Raw genomic sequence first — 25614 nt, forward strand, 5'->3', positions numbered from 1 at the left:
TTTACCCCAGATGGGATTCCGTCATGTGATGAGCCACTGAAGACCCTCTTGACAAGGGTAACTGCCGACAGGGGGCACTGTGAGCAGAGAAAGAGAGTGCCGGTTTGCACACACCCGACAGGAGGCGCTCACGAGAGGTGAGTGTGCCCCCTCACTGGGAGAAAACATCAAATCGGATTTTCTTTTTAAGGTCTCTCTCTGGCTTGGGGTTTATCAAGCATGAATTTTCACATGAATCTTTTTACTCCTGAAAATTATGGACCTCAGTGCTTCACAGATCTGCAGCAACACGTGGTTGCCAAAGAGCAGAACAGATAGGGAAAGGAAATGTATTCATTGCTCATAAATGGGGAGCCTGGGGGACCCTGAATCTAGGTTCTTGGAGAGGGCTGTGTGTGTTTTTTCTCTTCTAAATGTATTTTTGGAGCCACTTCACAAAAACTTAAAAAAATAAAACCCCTGCCCCTGTTGATCTGTCCCAGAACAGCAGCCTTAGCTCCTGGGAGGGAACTTATTATTCACGTCACAATAAATCATCAGTGTATTCTTAATAGTTATATTGGTGCAGCACTTAGTGACTCCAGCCAGGACCCCATTATACTGGGTGCTTTACACATACATAAAGGAGAGACCCCAAGGAACTTTCATTCTAAGGCCATGATCCTGCAAGACTACTGCACCCGCATTACTCCTGGGGGAATTTTGTGCCAAAAAATTAAAAATTCTGCATGCCATATTTTAAAATTCTGCATATTTTGTCAAAATAACCCCATATAATCATGCCGCTTTCAATTATTTTCATAGCTTATTTCAAAATACCTGTTAGCAAGTATGTCTGTAACAATAGAGACAACAAAAAAGATTCAGGAAATGTTTTTGACAAAATAGATTCCTTACCGAATTCCCCCAGGAGTATAAGTAAGAAAAGATCAAACAGCATGTCTTACTGACACATACAAAGCAAAGAGGAAAAACATCAAAGTTAATAGTTCTAATACTTTATTTGCCCTCAAAATCTTCTTTTTTTTTTTTTTTTTTTTTAAATGGGTAAGGAAAATGGTTTTCGTTCTGAATGATGGCATGCCTAGGCAGGTTAGTTTTCATTACAATGTTACGAAGCTATTTGTACTAGTGGTGAAAGCAAATCAACTTAATCAATATAAAAGGGGGTTCAGCAGGTAAGTTCTTTTTTAGCAGTTGAGTAAAAGTGGGTACTCCGGAACCTCAACACCACTCATCGTTGCTAGCCATTTTTCCATCTACCTACACACCAATTGAACCAACAGATATATTTAAGACTGTTGAACATTATGAGCATAGCAAATCTGGACGCTTTCCCCTCAGATTAGTTTTACATGTTTCATGCCTCCTGCTTCTTTCCTCTAATAAATGAAGTTACTGAATTGAAAAGCAGAGTTGGAGCGGGGGGAGGCTATCAGTCAGCTAAGAACTTTCTCCCCTTCCTTTCAACCGCTGTTTGAAAGAAAACGGCCTGGCGGAGGCCCAGGTGCCCTAGATTAGAAGGCAATTGGAGTGGGGGTTCCAGCAAGGTAGGCCCCCACGCGGCTGGCTGGGCTTCGCGCTGGTAGGTTCAGGCTCTAGCCGGTTTGGCTCAGACAAGCAAGACGGGAAGGCTCCATTGCCCCGCCGCGGCGGGCCAGGCTCCGCACAGGATCCCAGCCTGATGCCATGCCAGCCAGTCAGCTACTCATGGAAACTAAGGGCAAGGACAGGGCTTGGCCAAGGCTCCCCATGGCTTCCCCACAGCTGCTTGTGTCAGCCCCATGCCTCTGCAGGGCAGGCCCAGCAATGGGGGCAAGGGGCGCGCACTGGGGCTGTCTCCATGGGCGGCGGGTGGAGCCCCCCTTTGGGGAGGCTAGTCCCCAGTTCGGCCCCTTCCGCCCGTGCCCTCCCCTTGGCCGAAGCCCCGAGCCTCTATATAAATCCATGGTACACCCACATCTTGAATACTGTGTGCAGATGTGGTCAGCCCAACTCAAAAAAGATATATTGGAACTGGAAAAGGTTCAGTAAAGGACAACAAGAATGATGAGGGGTATAGAACGGCTTCCGTATGAGGCGAGATTAATAAGACTGGGACTTTTCAGCTTGGAAAAGAGATGACTAAGGGGGGATATGATAGAGGTAAATAAAATCATGACTGGTGTGGAGGAAGCAAATACGGAAGTGTTATTTACTCCTTCTCATAACACAAGAACTAGGGGTCACCAAATGAAATTAATAGGCAGCAGGTTTAAAACAAACAAAAGGAAGTATTTTTTTCACACAATGTGCAGTCAATCTGTGGAACTCCTTGCCAGAGGATGTTGTGAAGGCCAAGACTATAACAGGGTTCAAAAAAGAACTAGATAAGTTCACAGGGGATGGATCCATCAATGGCTATTAGCCAGGATGGACAGGAATGGTGTCCCTAACCTCTGTTTGCCAGAAGCTGGGAATGGGCGATGGGATGGATCACATGGTGATCACGTGTTCTGTTCATTCCTCTGGGGCACCTGGCATTGGCCACTGTCAGAAGACAGGATACTGGGCTAGATGGACCTTTGGTCTGACCCAGTATGGCCGTTCTTATGTAATATAGTTAAGCATGTGCATAAATATGTGCAGGATCAGGGCCTGAGTATATGACTGTTCGTGTTTTATTCCAGTCCACTAGATGATTTTTTTTTAAATAAAAAAATAAAATGAAAAAATCTTGGTGTTCACCTACAACACTTCAAAGGAAAAAAAAGGTGGGGTATCCTCTTTTCTGCCTCTTTGTGATAATGAAGGGTGTTTAGTTTTTAAAAAAAAACCTCAGTGGCGTTTGGGTTTTTTTTGGTTCTGCTTGTTTTGTTACCTTAGCAATTCACTCTCTAGATCAGTGGTTCTCAGCTGGGCAGGTTTCAGGGGGTCCGCCAAGCAGGGCTGGCATTAGACTTGCTGGGGCCCAGGGCAGAAAGCCAAAGCCCGGCACCCGTGGCTGAAACCAAAGCCCGAGCAACTTAGCTTTACAGGGCCCCCTGTGGTGTGTGGCCCCGGGCTTGCTACTCCCCTAACGCCAGCCCTGGCTTTTATATACAGAAAACCAGTTGTTGTGACACAGGTGGGCTGTCGAGTTTTTAGAGCATGTTGGGGGGGCCTCAGAAAGAAAAAGGCTGAGAACCCCTGCTCGACATGACCAAAGCGCTAGTAGGATAGGAGAAGAGGGGGCATGCACGTGAGACCCAATTTAGGGAGGGGAGAATGAGAATCTGATGAAGACTTTTTGCTGGCTTTGTTACAAACTAATTTAAACTCCAACACTTGTATAAAGAGTTGGGAGAAAAGCTCTTTGGTCAAAGATTTAGCAGCCCGTTCCCCTTCTTTAAGGGCGGAGAGCATTCCCACTCAGAGCTCTGAGTCCTCCACTGAGACCCCCAGCAAAAGCAGGAAAGCAAGGCTTGTCCTGCCAGGGGCTGCGAAGGCTAAAACAAGCAGGGAAAAAGCGTAACCCTTGCAGGTGTCTCAACAGCCCAAAATGCAGCTCCAGGGCTCCAGCCCAGCGATTTCCCCCGCGCCCCGCACCAGGAGGGAACTGCAACAGGGAAGAAGATAAACCCACAGGGGAAACTTACTGAGGACCAGAACTAGCTCCTCTACCTCCCCGCCCCCCAGTCTCCCCCTTCCTTCCATCTCCCCACCCCCTCCTCTGCCTCCTCCCAGCCACCTCCTCCTCTCCATCTCCATAACCCTCCTCTGCCTCCTGAGCCTTCATCTCCCGCTCCCCTCCATCTCCATAACCCTCCTCTTTCCTCCAGCCACCTCCTCCCCTCCATCTCCCCACCCCTCCTCTGCCTCCCCCTCCCCTCCATCTCATGCCCCTCCTCTGCCTCCCCCAGCTTCCCCCGCCCCTCCTTCTATGATGAGATAACTGGCTCTGTGGATATGGGGAAAGTGGTGGATGTGATATATCTTGACTTTAGCAAATTATTTGATATGGTCTCCCACAGTATTCTTGCCAGCAAGTTAAAAAAGTATGGATTGGATGAATGGACTATAAGGTGGATAGAAAGCTGTCTAGATTGTCAGGCTCAATGGGTAGTGATCAATGAATTGATGTCTAGTTGGCTGCCGGTATCAAGCGGAGTGCCCCAGGGGTCAGTCCTGGGGCTGGTTTTGTTCAACATCTTTATTAATGATCTGGATGAGGGGATAGATTGCACCCTCAGCAAGTTCGTGGATGACACTAAGCTGTGGGGAGAGGTAGATATGCTGGAGGGTAGGGATAGGGTCCAGAGTGACCTCGACAAATTGGAGGATTGGGCCAAAAGAAATCTGATGATGTTCAACAAGGACAAGTGCAGAGTGCTGCACTTAGGACGGAAGAATCCCATGCACTGCTACAGACTAGGGACCGAATGGCTAGGCAGCAGTTCTGCAGAAAAGGACCTCGGGGTTACAGTGGACGAGAAGCTGGATATGAGTCAGCAGTGTGCCCTTGTTGCCAAGAAGGCTAACGGCATATTGGGCTGCATTAGTAGGAGCATTGCCAACAGATCGAGGGAAGTGATTATTCCCCTTTATTTGGCACTGGTGAGGCCTCATCTGGAGTATTGCGTCCAGTTCTGGTCCCCCCACTACAGAAGGGATGTGGACAAGTTGGAGAGAGTCCAGCGGAGGGCAACGAAAATGATTGGGGGGCTGGAGCACATGACTTAGGAGGAGAGGCTGAGGGAACTGGGATTGTTTAGTCTGCAGAAGAGAAGAGTGAGGGGGGATTTGATAGCTGCTTTCAACTACCTGAAAGGGGGTTCCAAAGAGGATGGATCTAGACTGTTCTCAGTGGTGGCAGATGACAGAACAAGGAGCAATGGTCTCAAGTTGCAATGGGGGAGGTCCAGGTTGGATATTAGGAAACACTATTTCACAAGGAGGGTGGTGAAGCACTGGAATGGGTTACCTAGGGAGGTGGTGGAGTCTCCATCCTTGGAAGTGTTTAAAGCCTGGCTTGACAAAGCCCTGGCTGGGATGATTTAGTTGGGGATTGGTCCTGCTCTGAGCAGGGGGTGGGACTAGATGACTCCTGAGGTCCCGCCCACCCCGGATAGTCTGATCCCCCCCCTCCCCCCCGCTCAGCCCGAGGGGCGGGGCGCGCTGCGCTCAGGGCTGTTGCCATAGCAGTGCGCACACGCCGACAACACACGGCCCCTCGGCGAGCGGGGGAAGTAGTTCCGGCTGGAGGGGAAAGTAGTGCCTTGGTGACGGTGCGCGACCTGGCCGCAGGGGCTGAACCAAGCGGCATAGAGCCAATCCCGGGGACCATTGCGAGGCGCGGAAGAATCTCACGCAGGCTCCTCCCCTTCCTGTGGAGGGGAGGTGACCCAACATCTCCCTCCGCGCGGCAGGCGGGTGGCCTGGGCTCGGCGGCGGCAGCGAGGAGCGGAGGGAGCCGAGCCGGGCCGGCCGGGAGACCCTTCCCCCTCCCCCGGCGGCGGGATGTTCAAGAACACGTTCCAGAGCGGCTTCCTCTCCGTGCTGTACAGCATCGGCAGCAAGCCCCTGCAGATCTGGGACAAGAAGGTGCCGGGGGCTGGGGCTGGGCCTGAACTCGGGGGGACCGGGGGGCTGGGCCCCTACAGATCTGGGACAAGAAGGTGGTGGGGGCTGGGAGTGGGGGGGACCGGGGAGCTCTGGGCCTGGGGCAGGACCAGGGGCTGGGCTCCTGCAGATCTGGGACAAGAAAGTGGTGTGGGGCCTGGGGAGCTCTGGGGGGGCGGGGGGCGACAGGGGGTCTGGGCCTCTGCAGATCTGGGACAAGAAGGTGCTGGGGGCTGGGAGTGGGGGGGACCGGGGAGCTCTGGGGTCTGGGGCAGGACCAGGGGCTGGGCTCCTGCAGATCTGGGACAAGAAAGTGGGGGGAGGCTGGGGAGCTCTGGGGGATGACGACAGGGGGTCTGGGCCCCTGCAGATCTGGCACGAGAAGGTGCTGGTGGGGGGCTGGCCCTGGCCTCCTCCAACGCCCCCGCACCCGGCAGCACTTCCCAGGGATGGTGGCAGTAAGAAGCCGCTAGTGGCTCTGATTTCTAGGGGAGGGAGGGCTGAGGTCCCTGGGACACGTGTGTGTGTGGGGGGGGACATGGACTCCTCCCCCCGGGGCTTAGGGGCCTCAGTGCCATGTCTGTGCCCGGTCAGATCCGTAGAGGTTGGTAATCTGCTGTCCCTATGGCAACAAGCTGCCTGGCAACCTGCATCCCAGGCCTGGGCATCGCTGGTGGCTTGGCAGGTTTATGGGGGGGCCTCTTGCGCTCTGGGACAGTTCCTGGAGGAGTGAACCCATTCCTGACAAGCTGCCCTCCAAATGGAATATGTCCAGGGAGCGCCAGGCCAGGCCTATCCTCTCTTGGGGGAAAGCACATTCACAAAATGACCTTCCTTTGGGTCTCAGTAAGGAAACTTGGGAGTTCCTGCTGTCTTGTAGGTAGTGGGTGTTACTTGTCCTTTGACATAGTGACTGGAGCTGGCTGTGAAGCATTCAGATGTCATTGTTTAAAAGACTAGATTTGATTGAAAGAGAGAATTGTAACCTACTTTGCAGAGCCACTTCTGCAAAAGCTAGCCAACTTCTGTCCCATCCATGTAGCTACTTCACAGCGCTTCGTTTACAGGTGTCATGGAGGCTGCTGCCTATAAGTAGTAAGCAACGCATCTGATTTTCAGTTTTAATCAATAACCTCCCCCCAACTCCTTCCCCAAAAAGAAATCGGGAGTTTATCTGGCATAACCCTAGAAATGGTTACTTGTATCTAAAGACTTGTCTGCACGGAGGAGTAATGCAGACTGTGGCGGTTTGATTTCTAAAGCTCACTACTGTGTTGAACGTTAATTGGTCCATGCTGACCCTGCTGGTGCCCACTAAAGGTTCCCTAGTGCACTTTAAAATAATGCTGTTTGAAACAGTATTCCATTAAAGAGCACTAGAGAACATTACAAAGAGATTACTTATTACATTACTGTAATATATGCTATTGTATATAACATACTACTCATTACTGTATATGAGAGAGAGCCCAGGAACCCCGCCACACACAGTTTTTGAGCATCTGTGTACAACTGAAGAATTCCTAAAAACAAACACTGAAAAATAGAAGCCTACCTAATGATAAGCAGCAGCATACAGTGTTCTGAAATATAAGAAACAGTCCTCAGAACTTCTACCAGCTTTGATCCTCAATGCAGGGATCTTGTCCTTGTCTCAAGAGTGATTGGGTGTTAATAAGGCAGTGTCTCTTCTTAGAAATACCAAGTTTAGTGTCTGCAGTTTTCTCTTTGACTCATACTGCACTTTGAGTTCCTTGAGAAGAAAAATTTCCCTCCGCACACTATAAAATATGAAGTAGTCAGTGTGAAATCTAGTTATTTGTATCTCATTTTCTAAAATTAAGTATCAGTTTCTGCATCTGCCCCAAAATCTCCTTGCCCAATGTTGTGGTCTGAAAATAGCATGTTTCTATTATTAAAAGTTGAATTTTTCCAGTTGCTATACAAAAGACCCCCACAAAAATGGGGTGCTAACCACAGTGAAATAATTAAAGTGACTGTAAGCAATATGCTGTCAAACGGTCAAAGTAAACAACAGGGAAAAAATAGGTAATTATTTTTTGCTCTGTCAGTTACAGTCATCTTGGGTGTCACTTGGAACAGTAGGATGTCAGCCAACGATGGTTTTGTTTTGTTTATGTTCCTTTTAAAAATGGCCTGCAAAGGGCACTTACAATGGCGTTCCCCCCCTTTAGGATGTATAAAGAAGTCGTGAAAGTGTCTTTTAATTTTTCTACATAGAAATGGCAAGAATGTCAGCTTTAGCCGTTCCTGGTTTTGCTGCAATGCTTTGTAGGCCTCTCGAATGTCTATCAGCTCTTGCAGGTGTTGAACCTTTAACAGAGACATCCCTTCCCCCGAAGTACTCATTAGTCACTGATGTTATGCAAAAATCAACCCCAAAATAAGTTAGAAACAGTCTGACTAAATCTCCTTTCTCCTCCCAATTGTTTCAGTATTCAGTCTTTTGTGACCTCATAATTTGATTGTCCATTCACAAGACCTAAAATTCTAATGTAACTTAGCAGCAGGAAAACATCTGTTATATTTATAGAACCATTTCAGGCCTTCTCTGTACATCATAGAGCAGCACAAAGAAAGGGGTGGGGTGGGGGCAAGAGTGCAACTTCTTTCCTTATTGAAGGTGCTCTTTAAATTGGAGGTGTGTTTTGTTACAGATGTCCCTTGTGCTGCTTCAGGGATGTGGGCTAAATATATTAAATAAGGCCTATTTGTGGTCTGAAAGAGAGCCCAGTGGTGCTTTCAGAGTATACTACAATGGAATGTGTTGCAAACGCCTGGGAGGGCAAAGAAATAATGTTGGTTTTTTAAATGCTATTCAGCTAACATCCGTGCTGTAAGAAATGCTAGCTTTATAAGGCCTCAGTCATGCAACTTCTTGCATGTGAGAAGACTGCTGTGCCTGCCTGGAGCCTCATTGGAGTTAATAGCAGCAGTCTGTTCGCAGGCAGTTAGTTGCAGGATCAGGGCTGAAATAAACATAACAGACCTAGAGGAAGGCTAAGCCAGTGGCTGCAGTGCTGTTCTAAGAAAAATACTTGTGCCCATCGGGATGTTGTTAACCATGAGGTTTATAAGCCGTTCTTTTTTCTTTTGTAATGGTCTCATTAAAATGTAAGGGCTCCCAAGTCCTGCATCTTGGCAGGGGGTTAGACTAGATGACCCTTGCGGTCCCTTCTAACCCTACGGTTCTATGATTCGAAGACCTTTGTCTACACTACCAGGTAAGTCAACGTAAGTTGCACTACTCCAGCTATGTGAATAACGTAGCTTAGGTCAACTTACTGCAGTATCGACACCACGCTGCGTCGACGGGAGATGCTGTCCAGTAGACTTACCTTACTCCTCTCGTACTGGAGTTGACTAGAGAGCGCTCTGCAGTTGATTTAGTGGGTCTTCACTAGACCTGCTAAATCGACCCCCCCCCCCAATTTAGACATGGCCTAAGTGAGTGACAGCACTGGTTAGAGATAGACAGTCTGGGTGAAAATGCTCGTACCTTGCCTGCTGACCTATTGTTCTCCTGAGTGCTGGGCCACTCAGATACTTGTCTGCAGGGCCGTCGAGAGCGGGGTCGGGCCCCAGTGAAAAAAAATTTTTCTGGTCCCCCAGCAAGGGCTAAACAGGGCCGACGAGGGGTGGGGAAGCCGGGCCCCCTTCCGGACTGCCGGGCCCCGGTAATTTGTACCGGCTTTCCCCCCCCCCTCGTCAGCCCTGCTTGTCTCTCATGGTGAAGTGTGCTGAACTCTGGGCCAGCTTCATTGTAATGGGGGGGGGGGTCAATGTCCATTGGAACTAGACTAAAGTTGGGACATTCTTCTCAACTGTGGCACCCTGCACAGCTGAACCTCAGTTTCCATCTTACAACTACTCTTAAAATGCTCTTTTAATAATAATACCAAATAACTCTTGGAATCTGACCACAGAATACCAATACATCTCTACCCCGCTATAACGCGACCCGATATAACACGAGTTCGCATATAGCGCGGTAGCAGTGGGGCTCCCACGGCGCTTTAAAGGGTCCAGGCCTCCGGCTGCTGTGGGGAGCCCTGGGCTCTTTAAATCACCACCGGAGCCCTGCTGCTGCTACCCTGGGGCTGCGGCAGCGGGGCTCACCGGCGATTTAAAAGGGCCTGGGGCTCCCCGTGGCCGGAGCCCCGGGCTCTTTAAATCACCGCTGGAGCCCTGCCGCCGCTACCCTGATATAACAGCGTTTCGCTTATAACGCGGTAGGGATTTTTGGCTCCCCACGACCGCGTTATATCAGGGTAGACGTGTAGCTGTTACTTGCATGATTTCCCTGACCAGTGTGGAAAGGACTGTTTTCTGGGAACCGCATTAGAAAACCCTGCTATAGCCCATGTATGGGTGGAATATCGCACAGTTAGATTAGCTTGATTCTCGAGGAGGAGGATAATCTCTGCCTACAGTGGTCAGGGAAATGGTGCTAGCAACAGCAGAGTTTAAACACAGCTGTTGCTAGCATGGTTCCAGCCAGAGATAATGACCTAACTGTGTCTGCACTAATGCTGGACAGCAATAAAATACTCGTTGGCGCCTCTAGAGGTCTCCCTCAGCCTATTTAATTCACTGTTCACCACTTGGACTGAACTTGAATTCTTCTATCAAGGGCTGAGTTAATCTTAAATTTCTCCAATCTTCTAGTTACCCTGATCTAAGGTGTTACTAGTAACAATAGTAGGTAAAAATATGTCCATACGAAACTGATTTTTTAAAAAAAGATAATTGCGTCCCTTGAGGTCCAGCCATTTTTGAGTGTGTGAATAAGCATTTTATTGTCTTGAGTGCAGGCAGGTTAATAATTAGTAAATTAGTGTAACTCAGAATAGGATTATCCATTTATATGGATGATAATATCCACAGTTGCATAAAATAGGACTTGATAGGATTTTTTTTCTCTCTGCTTCCAAAAAAGTCATCTTTGGGTTGTGACAATGTATAGAAAATGTTAGCTCAAAATTAGTTTTTCTGGAAGTGTAACTTCTGCGCATTCAACGTTACAACAAAAATCCCTTCACTTTCACTGCACTGGTCATTGCAGAGCATCTGCTGTAATCTAGAGTTATAAACATTCTCTTTCTGTGACGTCCAGAGATCCCTCGCTGAGCAATGCTGCTGTAAGCTGTGAACTCAGTGTTAACTGTTATCAGAATGCCAGCCTCTGGGGGAGTGATTTCCAGGGGTGGGGTGTTAAGTAACGGTATCCAGAGCCTTTCAGCTATCTTCTCTTCTGAGCCATAAGAATGGCCAGACTGGGTCAGATCAAAGGTCCATCAAGCCCAGTATCCTGTCCTCTGACAGTGGCCAATGGCAGGTGCCCCCCAAAGGGAATGAACAGGCAGGTTATCATCAAGTGATCCATCCCCTGTCGCCCAATCCCAGCTTCTGGCAAACAGAGGCTAGGGACACCATCCCTGCCCATCCCGGCTAATAGCCATTAGTCAAATTAGCTCTGGTTGATAAACTAGTTCTGATGACTCTTTAGAGGCCTTTGTGAAATAAGTTGGTTGTCCCCACACTTACCCCAGTTTCTAGGGGAGGTTTGGGGCTCAATGTCTGAGTGCCAATAGAGTTCTTTGGAGAAGGGTGTGTGTTTTATGCTGCTCTCTCTATGTACCCCACTTTGGTTTTGATAGGGTAGTAGATGAGTTGGTTAGCTAGCAAACTGTTGTTGTTTTGTAGACTAGTCTACTTCATCTCTAAACATTGGCATCCCAAATTCTTTGTAATTCTTAATATATGCTGCCCTTGGATGCATACCATGACACTGCCCTCCGCCCTGCTTGGCTGTCTCATCCATGCTTTCTCTGTTGTCCTGCCTACCTTATATCTTTCCTCTTGTCTCCTCATCCTGCTCCTAGGAATGTTGTATGAGAAGAAACACATTCCCTCTGTAATCCTCCAATGTGTCTCTTGCGTTCGGAGAGAGAAACTGGCTTCACAGACCATGACTAGTCAATTCACGTTGCACTAAATTGACCCGGTGGCAGAAGGAAAAGAACACATTCTTTTACTAGTCAAACATTGATTAACTAATGAATTATCATCCATGCTGGGAGTCTCACTAGAGAAGCCCAACACTGAACCTTCCCTATCTCCCCTTTTCGTCACTAAGAAATCTTGGGCTACCAATGGTACAGTCCTGGGATTACCAATGGTTAAGTCCTTCGTTTTCAGTTTAAACCGATTTTTACCAAAAAAAGTCCTAGGTTTTACAAAAAATATTTGTTTTTCTCTGATTTTCACCCTACTATCCTTCAAATATATAAAAAATAACTTGTTTTATTAGGAAAATAAAATACATTGCATAAGACGTGTATTACAATAATACATCAGTCTGTGTGTATATGGAAAGCCGTTTGTTGAAGAAAGGCTCTGTATTAGTCTAGAAGATACACACAATAAATAAACAGGCACACAGGCAAGCTCTGAAGTGCGTGTGCATCTGAACATACTGATGAATCTCATGCCCACCACGTACACATTTCAGCTACATGCAAGACTGTAGGAGAATGGGTCTTGGACCCCCCCTTTTTACATTAAAAACACTTTTTTTTTTATATATCTAATACCATTATAACTGCTGGAGGCAAAGCGGGGGTTGGAGTGGAGGCTGACAGCTCACAATCCCCCATGTAATAACCTCGCGACCCCCTGAAGGGTCCCGACCCTCAGTTTGAGAACCCCTGAGCTAGCTGCTAACCCAGCTCCATCTTGCCAGAACAGTGAGCCTACGTCATGCAGGACTTTGGGAAATTACACTGAAGGACTTCACATAAAACAGTAGGTGTTTATAAATATTTATAAATATTGGGCTCAATTATTAAATGTTAATATAGTTCTAAGTCTACAACAGTAAACTGTTTATTCAAACAAACAGTTTTATTTGGGGTTTGAAGGGATACTGTTTCCTTAAACTCAGAAGTGGCATTGTGATTTGAGTTCTGTTTTAGTTCTGCAGCAAACCGCATTGAATTTTCTCTCCCCGCCCCCCCCCCCCCCCCGGTCCTTTCTCCACCAAACTAAACCCTGATATTTACCAAGAACAATTTTTAATAGTTTTTTGCACCGATTTTTCAGCTGTTTTTGTTGTTGTGGTAATAAATACTGATAAATTCCCAGGAAAAATTAAATAAAATCAAAACCGAAAACAAAGGGGCCTACCAATGGTGAAAGCTGAAATGCAGCCTGAGAGCAGGTATTCTTACTGCTGTTCTCTAAGCCGGCTAACCAGGTTACTTTCTCAGTGCACAATCAGCGTGTTGCATCCTTGTTTCCAGGATTTAACTTTGACAGCGCCTATTGCTGCTGCTAATATATAGAACCCCACGTTAGTCTTCTATGGGTGATTCCCGTTGCGGCTGACAAAAACATCAAATCATCTGATTTGCCGCGTTAGTTTCTTTTAGACAGACCTATAAATAAATGGGAGATGTATTTGGTGCAGAAGAAGTATAAGATTGGAGAAAATACGCTGCTATCCCTTGAGGAGTCTCTCTCTGGCAGTTTAACATCTTCTTTATCTGTGATGGCTCAGAATGGGATTAAAAACATGGTCTGTCAATCCATGCTAGCATTCCTACCATTACCAGCATCCATTTCAGGTGATCTGAATAGAGACATCCTTAATGACCAGAGAGAGGTGGGCTCCTGTTTGCCGTTCTTATTTCTCTTTTAGCAAACACACACGTTATTATCCACTATAGGTCCATCTAGAGCAACTGACTAAGCAATTTGAAGATGAACTGCTGGTTTTGTAAATCATTTGATTACATATGACTGGAATCCTCCCATTAGATGTTTAATGTGTTCTGTATTTTAGCAGCAGAGTGGTGCTATCCTGGATTCACAGGGTTGCAATGTGCTGACTCCGCACGAGGAAGTGCGTGATTTAATTAGCAGAAGTGCCTTTAAACGTTTTTTCTTTTAACATGGAACGAGCTTTTTCGTTAAATGAACTCACAAACCCTGAGATTCAGCATAAGTTGGTTGCTGAGAAGAGCAAGTGTGAGTGACTGTGCCAATTCCCATTCTGGCCTTCCTGTACTGTGCAGGGACCTGGCTGTGAGGAACTTTACTGGATCATTGGAGAGCTCAGATCAGCTCTAAGTCATTGGTTTTTCCCCCCTCTAGCCTTACTCCATTATTAGTGTGACTTAAAACAAGCTTTCTTCATCCATTGCTGCTGTTTGCCTGAGCGCACCAGGCTGCAGTGTCCAGCCCTAGCAATGGGCAGTAGCACACAGGAGGTAAAAGTCCTGTAAGTGGAGAGGGTGTTCTGGGTGTAGATGCACTGGCCTGCAGGAGTCCCAGATTAATGAGGGAAGAAATAGACCTGGGCTGCTTGTAGCTTTTGCTACAACCTCGCATTCCTTTCCCTGGTTTGGTTTAACTTAGTATTTGTCTGGCTTGAGCATTCTTTGGGCCTTCCTATACTAAACTTAAATGCATCAGAGTGACTCAGCATGCATTCTGCTGTGTACTGATGTGCTTTGTCAACGTACTGTTTCTGGCCTCTGACGTCAGCATCTGGAGATGACGTTGGACCTTGCAGACTCTCAGTAAAGGCGTTTGCTGGCAGCGTGTCCTGTAGTAGCAATTGCAGTTGTAGTTGCATGGGATGATGGACGATGTCCATCTGATTTCTGCATGTAGCTGCTGAGAGGCGTTCTTGTGGGAGGTCTTTCTAGCGTGCTCTTCTGGGCTGGGAGATCTCCCCTGCTCTTCAGGAATGGCAGTTGTCTTCATCTCTCCCGTGGCTAATGAACTGTTCCACTTTCTCTTGTTCCAGGTGCGGAATGGCCATATCAAAAGAATCACCGATAACGATATCCAGTCGCTGGTGCTGGAGATTGAAGGAACAAACGTCAGGTAGAGCAAGAGGCCATTGTTTTCCCTAACACGCTATGGAGCGTTAGCTCCTCAAACAGAGTGAATGATCATAGTGCCACTTCAGTCATCTTCTCTTTCCCAAAGACTATTAATCTCTTCCTCCCCCTACCCCCCAGCTTATTGATGAGTCTTCTCAATCAAGTGGCCCCTTCTCTAGCACTGTTGTGGCATGGCCCATTCTAGCTCTGTTTTTATTCCAAGACATTTTGGGTTTTGCTGGAGTTTTTAAAATGCTCATAGAGCTCTGGATGCAAACCGAGCTCACTGACTGTCAGTGATGTCTTCCCTGTCTCAGCAAGTCCTAGTAATAGCCAGGTGTTCTCTTTTTCTCCTTATATAACTTGCGTTTCTTATTAGAGACAATCTGGGGCATTGTAGCCCATGGGTTATCTAGTGCCAGGGGAGAGCTGAATTGTAGCCAAAGCAATGCACTGGCTCTTGCATCTGATTGTCCTAAGACCCACTCGTTCCCTCGGTGAAAGACTTGAGGGTGAGTGAAACATCGTAGTAGCAGCAGGACGCTGAAATATAAGACACGTGGATTTTAGAGCTTGTCAGAGCTTTGGCCCAAAGTTGTGGGGCCGTTTGGCTCTAACTCTCCCTTAAACATGTGCAGTGCTTGGGAGTTACTGCCTTTTGTTGTGAGGGTGCTACCTGCTTAGATCAAGGGCTGAGGGGGTCTAGTGCGGTGTGCTTGAAGTGTGAACAGGAAGCTCTCATGATAACTGTGGAGTGTCCTATTAACCTGGTGGGGAAGGAAGAGGGTATTTGAACTGAATGGTGGTTTTGTCCTAGTCCTCCCCACCCATTGGAGTGGAACAGTCCACTCTTTCACTGAGGCCCCCACTGGTCCGAGCTGCCTGGCTGGGTGTGCTTGGGTAATCTGATTGGGTGACCACCCCTTAGTACCCCATATGAGCAAAGTGCAGCGTACTGGTGCACCGTGTAAAATTGCAAAGGGGTCAGCAGAGCATAGCACATCCATGCAAGGTAGATACCAGAAGAGTGTCTCTAAGTGGCCCGCAATTTTTACCTCTGCTAGTGACTTGGGGACAGTCAAAGGGGTGGGAGCTTCAGACCATCCAAGTTCTATGGAATCAATTAAACCCTGTGGTTTGTGTACTCCTTAGACCTGGAAAGCTTAAATCTAACATAAGGGCTTCCTGGCTAACTCCTCTTGCATGTGGATCTGTCTGAGAATGTGCTCTATTGATACATCTGCCGTGTACCAGGCAGACTGACATAAGGAGCTAGAAATATTAAGTGTGTTTCTCCCTCCCAGTACCACATACATCACCTGCCCTGCTGACCCAAAGAAGACACTGGGCATCAAACTGCCCTTCCTGGTGATGATCATTAAGAACCTAAAGAAATACTTCACCTTTGAAGTGCAGGTGAGTGGGGTAACGTGCAGAACTGCCTCACTAGGGGTTAGAGAGGAGAGTATCCCCCAGCCCCAATAACTGCTGGGTATAAAGAGAGTGGGAGATGGCTGTCTAGAGACTCATGACTCCAGCACTGTAACATCTGAGCACTTTGCAGAAACTAATGAATTTGTTCTTAGCACCTCTGTGAGATAGAGAAATATTATCCCTGTTTGACATTAGCCCTAGGTAGTGGTGGCCTAGTGGACAGAACACAGGACTGTGACTCAGGAGACCTGGGTTCTATTCCTGGCTCCCCCACTGTTCTCCTGGGTGACTGTGGGCAAGTCATTTCCCCTATCTGTGCCTCAGTTTCCCAATCTGTAAAATGACGCACTTTGAGATCTGCAGATGAAAAGCATATAGAAGAGCCAGGGATTATTATTATGGTGATGAAGTGACTTGTCCAAGGTGACACAGGTAGTCTGTGGCAGAGCCAGATCTCCTACTCCAGTGCATCAACCACAAAATCTTCCTTTTTTCCCCCCCTTCAGCCCTTAGTATCAAGCCCTCTCTACTATTTCAGCCTGATCCCATGAGTTTTGTGGCTCAGAGTTTAGGGGCACCAGTCTGGCCATGAGAGAATGTAGTGACCATGTTTGAAACCCAGGTTTTCATGTTGCATCTAGGCACTGACTTACAAATGTTCTTCTAGCTGTAAAGTGGAGTAGAAAGTCCTATCCTACAGAACCTCCTAGCATCTGACTCTGGGTTGGAGACGGCCTGTCTTGAGTGAACTCTGTATCTCCTTGACAGGATGTCTTTTTCCTCTGCATCAGGTGTTGGATGATAAGAACGTGCGCAGGCGCTTCCGGGCAAGTAACTACCAGAGCACAACCCGGGTGAAGCCCTTCATCTGCACCATGCCCATGCGGCTGGATGACGGCTGGAACCAAATTCAGTTCAACCTGTCCGATTTCACACGCCGCGCCTATGGCACGAACTACATCGAGACCCTAAGGGTCCAGGTATGAGCTAGGCCCAACGGCCATGCCGCTGCCAGGGAGCCTACTGCTCAGAGGTCAGGGCTCCCCGCCCTCCATAGCCGTAGAGATCATGCCCTGCAGTCTCCCTTCTTGCTAGCCAGGGGATTGGGCTGCTGGAGTCCAAGCAGAACAGGGGCCTGGACTCCACCCTGTTTTTGGCTTCTTAGCCAGTTCCCTGTCTTAACTGAGCACTGTTAGAGGGGAGCCGCACTAGTGCTAGTGACCTCATGTATTAGTGATGGGTGACCACACTGGACCTCTGCCCCACCCCCCGTTAATTCAGCTGCTTCTCAGATGATGGAACTAGCTTCATCCTCAGTCTCTTCTCACCAGCCTTCAGCTACATGAGGAAGCTGGGGAGATGCGTTCTCTGGGGTGAGATGGTATTTAAGTCTATTTGGGAAGCCAGGCACACATCTGACAGTGGGATGGAAGCCCTTATTCTCATTCCTATGCAGGGAAATCCTAAGGAGGGGCGGAATTGCCGTTTTTTCTCCTCACCAACAGCGAGGGCTCTGATAAAGAAAGGAGCAGCAGAGAGGGGGGTAGTTGTGAGGAACCTTGAGTCATCTGGCAGCCAGAGCAGAGCTGATTCGTGGGGTCTCCGGTGCTCTGCCCAGATCTCTTTAGCCAGCTCCCAGACACGTGCCACCTACTGAATGTGTTCCTGAAGAATGAAAGGTGCTAGTCTAGGACAGGACAAGAACCAGCTCTGCTACCATCTCTGAGCCTGTGCCAATCACATGAGCAGCGGTCCTGGAAACTCTGAAAGATGTTCCGACCCAATTAGAGCTTCCCAGGCTCTCGTCCTCCCTAAACAACTACCTTGCTGTTTATCATGACCCTTTTTCAGTCAGTTTTCAGCCCAGGTAACAGTACTTGAGATTTCATGAGACACTGGGACATCCAGCTATAAAAACCCAGGGCATGGTGGGTGGCTAGGACACTTCAGAAGAGGGTGGAGGAGGAGCTGCTACCTTTTAAAGCTGCTAGGAAGAAAGATGGGGGACTAGGATCCCTCCAGGAAGACTGGACAAGGCCTCTGGGGCAGTCAGCAGATCAGCGTAATGCCTGCAGCACTGATCACCACAGTGGATTTTCTGGATCTGGGATTCTTAGATGATGGGAGAGTTCCGTAATCGACGAGTGAGGACAGGGTGTGTTGGGAGCCAAACCACCGTCAAGCTGAAGGGGAGAAGTATAAAGAGAGGATGTTAAAGATGCAGTCAATTCTCTCCGTCTTTCCATCACCAGATCCATGCGAACTGTCGCATCCGGAGGGTGTATTTCTCTGACAGACTCTACTCGGAGGATGAGCTTCCAGCGGAGTTCAAGCTGTACCTCCCCGTTCAGAACAAGGCCAAGGTGAGCTTGCCTGATGAGGAGGGAGAAGTGGGGAAGCAGCAGCTAGGGCCGTCACAAAAATCTCTCTCCTTTGTCTAGCATTTCCTCCTCCCTCCTGATGTTTTAGCAATCAGAGGCCTCCACATAATATTTGTATCAGAAAAGCATTTCCCCTTTGCTCACAGTAGGGAACATGCCCTTGCCGCTGACGCCAATCACTGGCTCCCGACTATTAAAATCAGTAGCAATATCTCAAATTGTTTACTGATTGGCAGTCTTGCCCGGGAAGCACTGAAGTTGATGGAGACTCGGTTCCTTTCCCCACCCCTAGAAAAAGGGCTTCCAAATTCCGTGGGGAAGGGAGTGTGCGAGATGGTTCCCCTGCTGTTGTCTGTGCTCCTCCTGCTCTGGGGTTGAACCGCACAAGCTGACCCTCTTGCTGGTGAGAGATGATAGAATTGCTGACAAACTGGCTGTTGTTGATAACCTCATCCAAGAAGAGGTGCTAGCCTCTGTTTCCTCGTTCCCTGGTCACTTACCTTGACTCTCATAGAGTTCCATCATTGCTGTGGAAGGGGAAGAAGGATGTGTGTTGCCTTAGAGTAGAGAGAGGTGCTGCAGTGTCCTTGGGGTGAGTGGGAGAGGAGCCCGCTGGATCATTCTCCAGTGATCAGTCTAGTTTCAGGATCAGTATTGAGGAGCTTTATAGATAAATGTCCAGCCCTCCTTGACCAGACACCCTCATGATGAAAGTGCTTCTGGGTTGGGCAGAATAAGACAAATGGGTAGGAACTTGGAGGAACTTCTCAAGGGAGTGCATCTTCTCTCCCCGCCCCATAGAAATATAGAACTGGAAGGGACCTTGAAAGGTCATCGAGTCCAGTTCCCTGCTTCACAGCAGGTCCAAGTACTCTCCCTGACAGATTATTTTGCCCCAGATCCCTATTTTGCCCCCTCAATGATTGAACTCACAACCCTGGGTTTAGCAGGCCAATGCTCAAACCACTGAGCTATCCCTCCCCCCGGAGACTGATGTTTGTTTAGGGGTAGGTCGAGGGCTGTGTTAACGATTGCATGCTGCAAAGATCATGGCAATAGCATGTGGCCAGCAATGAGGATAGTTTAGGGCTGTCAATGGAGCGTTCCCTTCTGTACAATTACACGCCGCATGGGGCACATTGGAATAGGAGTGTGAGATGCTGATCGCTTAATAATACTGTCTCCTTTGTGCCCCCTCAGCAATAAACTGCATTGGAAAGAAACACGAGGAACGCGCCATGGCTCGGTATGAACATGAAGGCAGGTGGAGGAGAATGTCCTAATGAAACACAATTAGCTAAATTCACTCTGCATAGGGTAACTATTGAATAATTTGGTATCCCTTACCTGGGCAGGACACAACTAACCATGTAATAATACTGGAATTGCATTGTACGTCCATAGGTAGCACCGAATCAGAGTATTTATCTGGCTGTTCCTAAAAGTGGAGTCTAAACACTGCGAGTGACGCGGTACCTAATTTTTGCCTCGCTTGGGGAAATTACCAAGTCAATGAGAGTAGCGTGTCTGAAGAGAGGATCTGGTGTGGAATTACAGGGTTAAGTGTGCCCTCTCAAAGATACCAATGTGTTTTTCCTTTCCTGGTTTTCCATCTTTATTTTATATGTGCTCTAAATATGGATGTAATACTCACACTTTGAAAGTTATTAAACATTTGATTCTGTTTGTAAGTATGTCCAGGCATCTCCCTCCTTTGATGGTGCTCTTTCACTCACAGATGGTTGGACTTAAAGAGATTCCTCAGAGCTTTTTAGCAGCCCAGATGTTGATATTGCCTCTGAATTCCACTTGGCTTGGCAGCCTGCTCCCCAGAGCCCCAGCAGTGCTGTGGCTAGAGGTGCACTAGCCACATCATACGGGGCAACTTCAACCCCGTGGGCAGAATGTACCCAAGGGTGGCTCTCCATGTATACTGCTCATCCCCGGAAGATGGGCCTGTACCCTTCATGCAAGTTTCTTATAAATAAGGCAACTTTCTCAGGAGCCGCAAATCAATCGGTTTTATCTGCACGCAATGGAAAGATTCACTCCGTTATCTGTATATTTACAGAACGTGCTCCAGCTCCGACTAGCCTTGGAACAGCCTCTTGTAGAGAAGGGCACAAAATAACATAAACATTAACAATTGCTCCTTTCCTTTGGCGCTTTAGCCGAGTAGCTGACCAGGAGCTAAAGCAGTGTTTTCCTGTTCTAAACCAGCCTTTTTCCTCTCTCAAACCAATCTGGATGAGTGTCGTTTCTGTTCTATGTCTGTCTTAACAAAATGTCAGCAAACTTATGTCCGTAATGCAAGCTAAGCAGTGACGGAAAGACCTTCTCTCCCTGGGTCTAATGAGGGAGGTGGCCTTTGACAAGGAGGCTGAAATTTACCCCCTCAGAATTGCTTGTAGAGCACTTCAGGCAGGAGACATCTGGGGGTATTCTAACAACTGAATTTCCAGGTAGCTTTGATTAATAAGTTAACATGGGAGAGGATATAAAAGATGGGAGGCATCAATCCTGCATTGACACCCTTAGTCTTGGCTTCAGACTTGTTTCATTCCCATCCATCCACTCAGTGCCAAGACTGCTCTTAATGAAGTTCATCTGTAATCTATCCAGACACATTTACTGAGCTTGCCAAAGGCCGCACTTGACTGCAAGTGAGGAGGGGTGGAGATCTTGGCCTCTTTGAGACCATCAGTCAGTCCCAGAGGAGAGAGACCTGGCCCCCAGTGGAAGCCTTTGCTCACGGATACAAACTTCAGGTGGCCAGTGGCAGGTCGGTAACTCCTTTTTGTGAGAGCAAAGTCAATTGCTGCACTGGGGCGAGACACTTTTTGTTTGTCCCCTGGGGTGCCTGCTTGGAAGAGGCTCCGGAGAGCAGCAGCATTAATAGAGCACTACTTGGTGAGGCTGTCCCGTGATGATTCTGCTTTGCCTTCGACAAGTGTCCTTAACGCTTCAAAATCAGAGACTCCTGCCTGTGTGGATTGTTAACTACCGTAGGGAGGAGATCAAACGGGCATGATGGGTAGCCCCCAGCCTAAGTTCCCTGTAAGCTGGGTGGCTGTCCAGCAGGCTATCAGTTGCCGGCAGTTCAGCTGTCCCTCCCCCCACTGCCATGTGCTGCTCCTGCCCTCTGCCTTGGAGCTGCTCCCGGGAGCCTCCTGCTGGCTGTGCAGAGCCGGGGAGAGGGGTACTGATGTCGGGGTGTCCCCTGCCCCTGTACCCCATCTCCACAGAGTGAGGGGATGCCACGACAGGGCTCAAGAGGGAGCTTGCAGCTGCCGCTGTGTCTGAACTTGCTGATTTACTTAAAAGGGCAGCTTACTTTAAGTAGGGTCAATGTACTTAAAAGGGCAACGCGCATCTGTCTCACACGCAAATGATGTGTGTCTCTGTCACACTCACCTCCCAACGCACATTGGTGGTGGTGGTGTTACTTCTTGATACTTCTTTCAAAGTGTGTTTTACTTTTTTTGACTGGTCTATGTATTTCATAATTTTTATTTCTCTCTTACGATTACATTTAATTCTTTGAGTAGTGAGTTCTCAAATGCCAAACCTGTCCTGGCTGGAGTAATTATCCCTAGGTTTTTGGTTTCTACTGGTGGCGCACATCTTCACATTACCTCGATATAGGTGCACATAACAAAATTCATTCCGCACATGGATGGAAAAAATTAGAGGGAACACTGCCCCCAGCTGACCTTTGTCTTCAGTGGGACACCATCCTAACTCATTCTTCCAGCTGTATCCTGCTGGAATAAACTGATGGCCACAAAGTTTCTCAATAGTTTTAATGCAAACCAAAATATGATGGCATTTTCCTGTTTGTGTTGATGCTGCTGCAAGTATAAATGGTCCTTCCCTTTTGGGTCAGACAGCATTGGAGTCACAAAGTGTAGTTCAACCAAGCGCCTCTCCTAGTGCTGCTCTCTGATGACTGCTTTACTGTCATCCGACAAGAGGGAGAACTTGATAGCACCATCCAACAAGGACTCAGTACTGCTGGCATGTCAGAGCCTTGATCTCTGAGGGCTAAGACACGCAGTAGGTGCTCTCCTGAGAGAAGACATGCACCAAAATACTTGCTAGTGTTAAAGGTCCATCCTTAACCCGCTGGTCAATAGCTCAGTATCTTAGGCCCATCCAGGCTACACTCTCCTAAGCGCTCTCGTTGTGACTGGTGCTCGTGGGTGCAGGAGGGAAGGTAGCAGCTCTGGTATCACTTCCATGAATATTTCTGTCCATAAATGTTTTGTGCACCTGTACAAGATAACTATCGAATGAGCGTTCTCCTGGGTTCCCCTCTGCTGGGTTACATGAGAGCCTGGGTACAGATGGCAGTGACACCTCGGGAAAGGAAGGAATTGACTGTCCTGCAAAGCGAGCCAGCAGAGGGAAGGGAAATCTAAAATACTCTTGCTAATTCCTACTTCCTGGGGCAGCCAGTTCCTTCCCCTGGTTTCTAATCTTTATTGCACGTTGTTAAGAGCATAAGGGAAAGGCATCTTCATTGCCCTAGCGAATACCAAACCAACATCTCAAAGGCGTTCAACCCAAGGCAGAGCAGATTCTTTCCCAAAGAGATGAGTTTTCCTTGCCTCCACGCACTTCCAGAATCCTCTTGTTCTCTTTTTATCGGCCAGGGCGCCTGCTCTTTGATCAGTCCCGTAAATGCTAAGAGCCTGTTTTCTACATCAAAGGCAAAGCTTCCCTTTGAAATCTCAGCTGTGGAAAGCGCTTGAGCGTGGTGGTTGCGGTGCGTAGTACTATAACCGATCAATGGGAGAGCAATCTTCCCCCTTCCCTGCTTCACATAGGGGAAGGAGTCGGGCTTCTTGTGATGGGGGAGATAGACTCCAGTTCCTTTCTCAGGCACGGGGTCATTGCTTGACCGCAGGGGGAAATTGACCGTCATGTCTATCGTGCTGTAGCTCCCTGTGTGAACTCTCTTGCAGGATAAAAGTGACTTTATTTTGGAATAATTATTCTGCAGTGCTGGTTAACTTCCCCGTCTAGCCAAGCGCTCAGTGCTGGCTTTTTGAGACTGAGGCTGCTGTATTGCACACCCGTGTGCGTGCGGGATAGAAGTGTTTGTGCTGCTGGGACTGCCCTTGTGTGGTGCTGGAAATACCTGCAGAATATTGCACCCGTAGCCGGTTTTGTGCTGGGGGATTTATGCTGCAAAGACTCACTTGAGTTACAGCAGCTGTTGCCAGTGACGCTCCTGCCTTTAGCCTCGTTTTCCGGCTGGGTTGTGTGAAGAGACAAGTGTCTTGCCCAAGAACGCCCAGCGCGCCATGACTCAGATCAGCTCACCCAAGCAGCAAGCTCTTCTAGGCCTGTGGGTCACTAGGGTGCACTGCTGCCGATACCAGACGGCGCTGGAATATTTTATCTCAAACTTGATTAAATAGCATCTGTGTTTGTGCATGTGCATCCACATGTACTTAGAAGCTCCTGACGTCATGGCCACTTCCCACCCAGCTGGGTCCAGGCTGGCTCCTTCATGCATATGCCCTCCATAGGGAGGTCCTTAGGGGTGAAGTCCATGACCTTGGCCGCAGTGGGGCCCAAGTCCAATCTCTGCGAAAGAGCTGTTGATCCTCTGCTACTGTTCTTCTTGCTTTATTGATCCGAGCCAGGGTAAGTAGAACTCCCTCCAAAACTCTGCCGTTGTTGCTCCTGATCACCACCAGAGGTCTCAGTTGAGCCTCGGGAGGTTGATCTTCCTGGTTGGCCAAGCGTGTTGAAACCGAGCACAATAGGGCTTGGAGCTTGTGGTCTCTAAGGGCTGGTCCACACGAAGCCCCCAGTTCGAACTAAGATACGCAACTTCAGCTACGTGAATAATGTAGCTGATGTGGAAGTATCTTAGTTCAAACTTAAAGGTACTTACCGCGGGTCCACACGCGGCAGGCAGGCTCCCCCGTCGACTCCGCCTACTCCTCTCGCGGAGCAGGAGTACCAGCGTCAACGGCGAGCACTTCCGGGATCGATTTATCGCGTCTAGACAAGATGCGATAAATCGATCCCAGAAGATCGATTGCTTGCCGCCGAACCAGCGGGTAAGTATAGACGTACCCTAAGTGCTAGCTACCATGAAAACCACTAACACAAACCTTTTCATGCCCTGTGTTACCACTAGCGGGTAGAAAGCAGTCAGACACCATGGGGAAATACCACCTTGGACAGCTGGAGATTAATAAAGTCACAGGAACCTGGAACTGTAAAGCAAACAATGCGTATGTGAATCGCAGTGGTCGCTTTCTCTAGCTGGTCGCTATTTTGCTGTTTGATCTCTCTTCTGCAGGCTGCCGTGCTCCCCCATTGGGATCAGGGTCTAGCTGTTTTGTTGTGAATGGCTTCGTTCTGCCCAGAGCCTTTATTCACTTGAGTGTACTATGTTTTGGGGGCATAAGAAAAGGTTTCTGCCTAATCTCTTTAAAAGTTTTGGATATTAGCCGGAGTATTGTGCTGGGTCGTTACCTGGCTGAGCCGCTAGGCATCCTCTCCTCTTGGCTTGGCGATAGTACCCAGACATGCTTCAGGAGTGGTCAGGCCTGTCTCTGCTGGCCGCCTCCTTTTCCAGTCCAGACACATCGGTAGCATCAGGACTCTGACCCCTTATGAATCACTGACCATCTGTCCCCTGGCGATTCTCCAAAGGGAGCTTCCCTCATCGGCCTATAAATTCTTACAGATGTAGTGCACTGAGCTAGGAAAGCGGACCTAATTTCCTCAGCGTGCAAGGACTGCAGTAATCACAGGGTATTCATTGTCTGGGTTTCACCCACCTGATTCTGAGATGCAATCCCCACTTGATGCGCCACCATCAGTCATGCTCCTCAGCTGCTGCTGTGTCTTCCTGACCCAAGATTTGGGAGTCCAGGCAACCCTGCCTCTGTGAGCAAGAGCCACGGTGGCTAAGTTATACCCGGAAACACCAGCCACTGGCATGCACAAGCATGGGTGCATGAAGCTAGCCAGCCCCCCTTCTGGCTCTGGTCCTAGAGAGAATAGCAACTGCTGCTATTCCTTGGGTCTAACTCTGGGGTGTTCCTTCCACCAAGCTGCTGCGTTCAGGGGTGAAGACACCAGGGCACAGCTCTGAACGCTGGTGCTGCTGCTAATGAGAAATCGCTGTTGGCAGCTATTTCTACCTCTTTCACAGCTACTTGAATAAGCAAATGCTTGTACTGGTACTTTGCGCTTGTGTGGAATAGAGACAGACAGACGAATAAGTAAAGCAAGGAGATGACTGCCTGCCCCCTCCACCCCACTGAGCCTTTTTA

General features: G+C 48.4%; 1 protein-coding gene across 1 annotated transcript; it reads left to right on the top strand.

Annotated features, from left to right (window-relative positions):
* The first annotated feature begins 5209 nt into the window (after nt 1-5209).
* Nucleotides 5210-20001, top strand: CFAP20 (cilia and flagella associated protein 20). The gene is made up of 6 exons (XM_065566844.1): nt 5210-5562; nt 14417-14496; nt 15800-15911; nt 16721-16909; nt 18182-18292; nt 19511-20001. The coding sequence occupies exons 1-6, from the start codon at nt 5479-5481 to the stop codon at nt 19514-19516; spliced, it is 582 nt and encodes a 193-aa protein (XP_065422916.1). The 5' UTR covers nt 5210-5478; the 3' UTR covers nt 19517-20001.
* Nucleotides 20002-25614: the final 5613 nt, after the last annotated feature.

This window comes from Chrysemys picta, chromosome 14 (genome assembly GCF_011386835.1).
Source record: "Chrysemys picta bellii isolate R12L10 chromosome 14, ASM1138683v2, whole genome shotgun sequence".
In the NCBI taxonomy this organism is placed as follows: Eukaryota; Metazoa; Chordata; order Testudines; family Emydidae; genus Chrysemys; species Chrysemys picta.

Coding starts and splice junctions, on each gene's coding strand:
- CFAP20 (XM_065566844.1), top strand. CDS start 5,479: ATGTTCAAGAACACGTTCCAGAGCGGCTTCCTCTCCGTGCTGTACAGC. Junction 15,912..16,720: donor ACTTCACCTTTGAAGTGCAG/GTGAGTGGGGTA, acceptor CCTCTGCATCAG/GTGTTGGATGATAAGAACGT. Junction 16,910..18,181: donor TCGAGACCCTAAGGGTCCAG/GTATGAGCTAGG, acceptor TTCCATCACCAG/ATCCATGCGAACTGTCGCAT.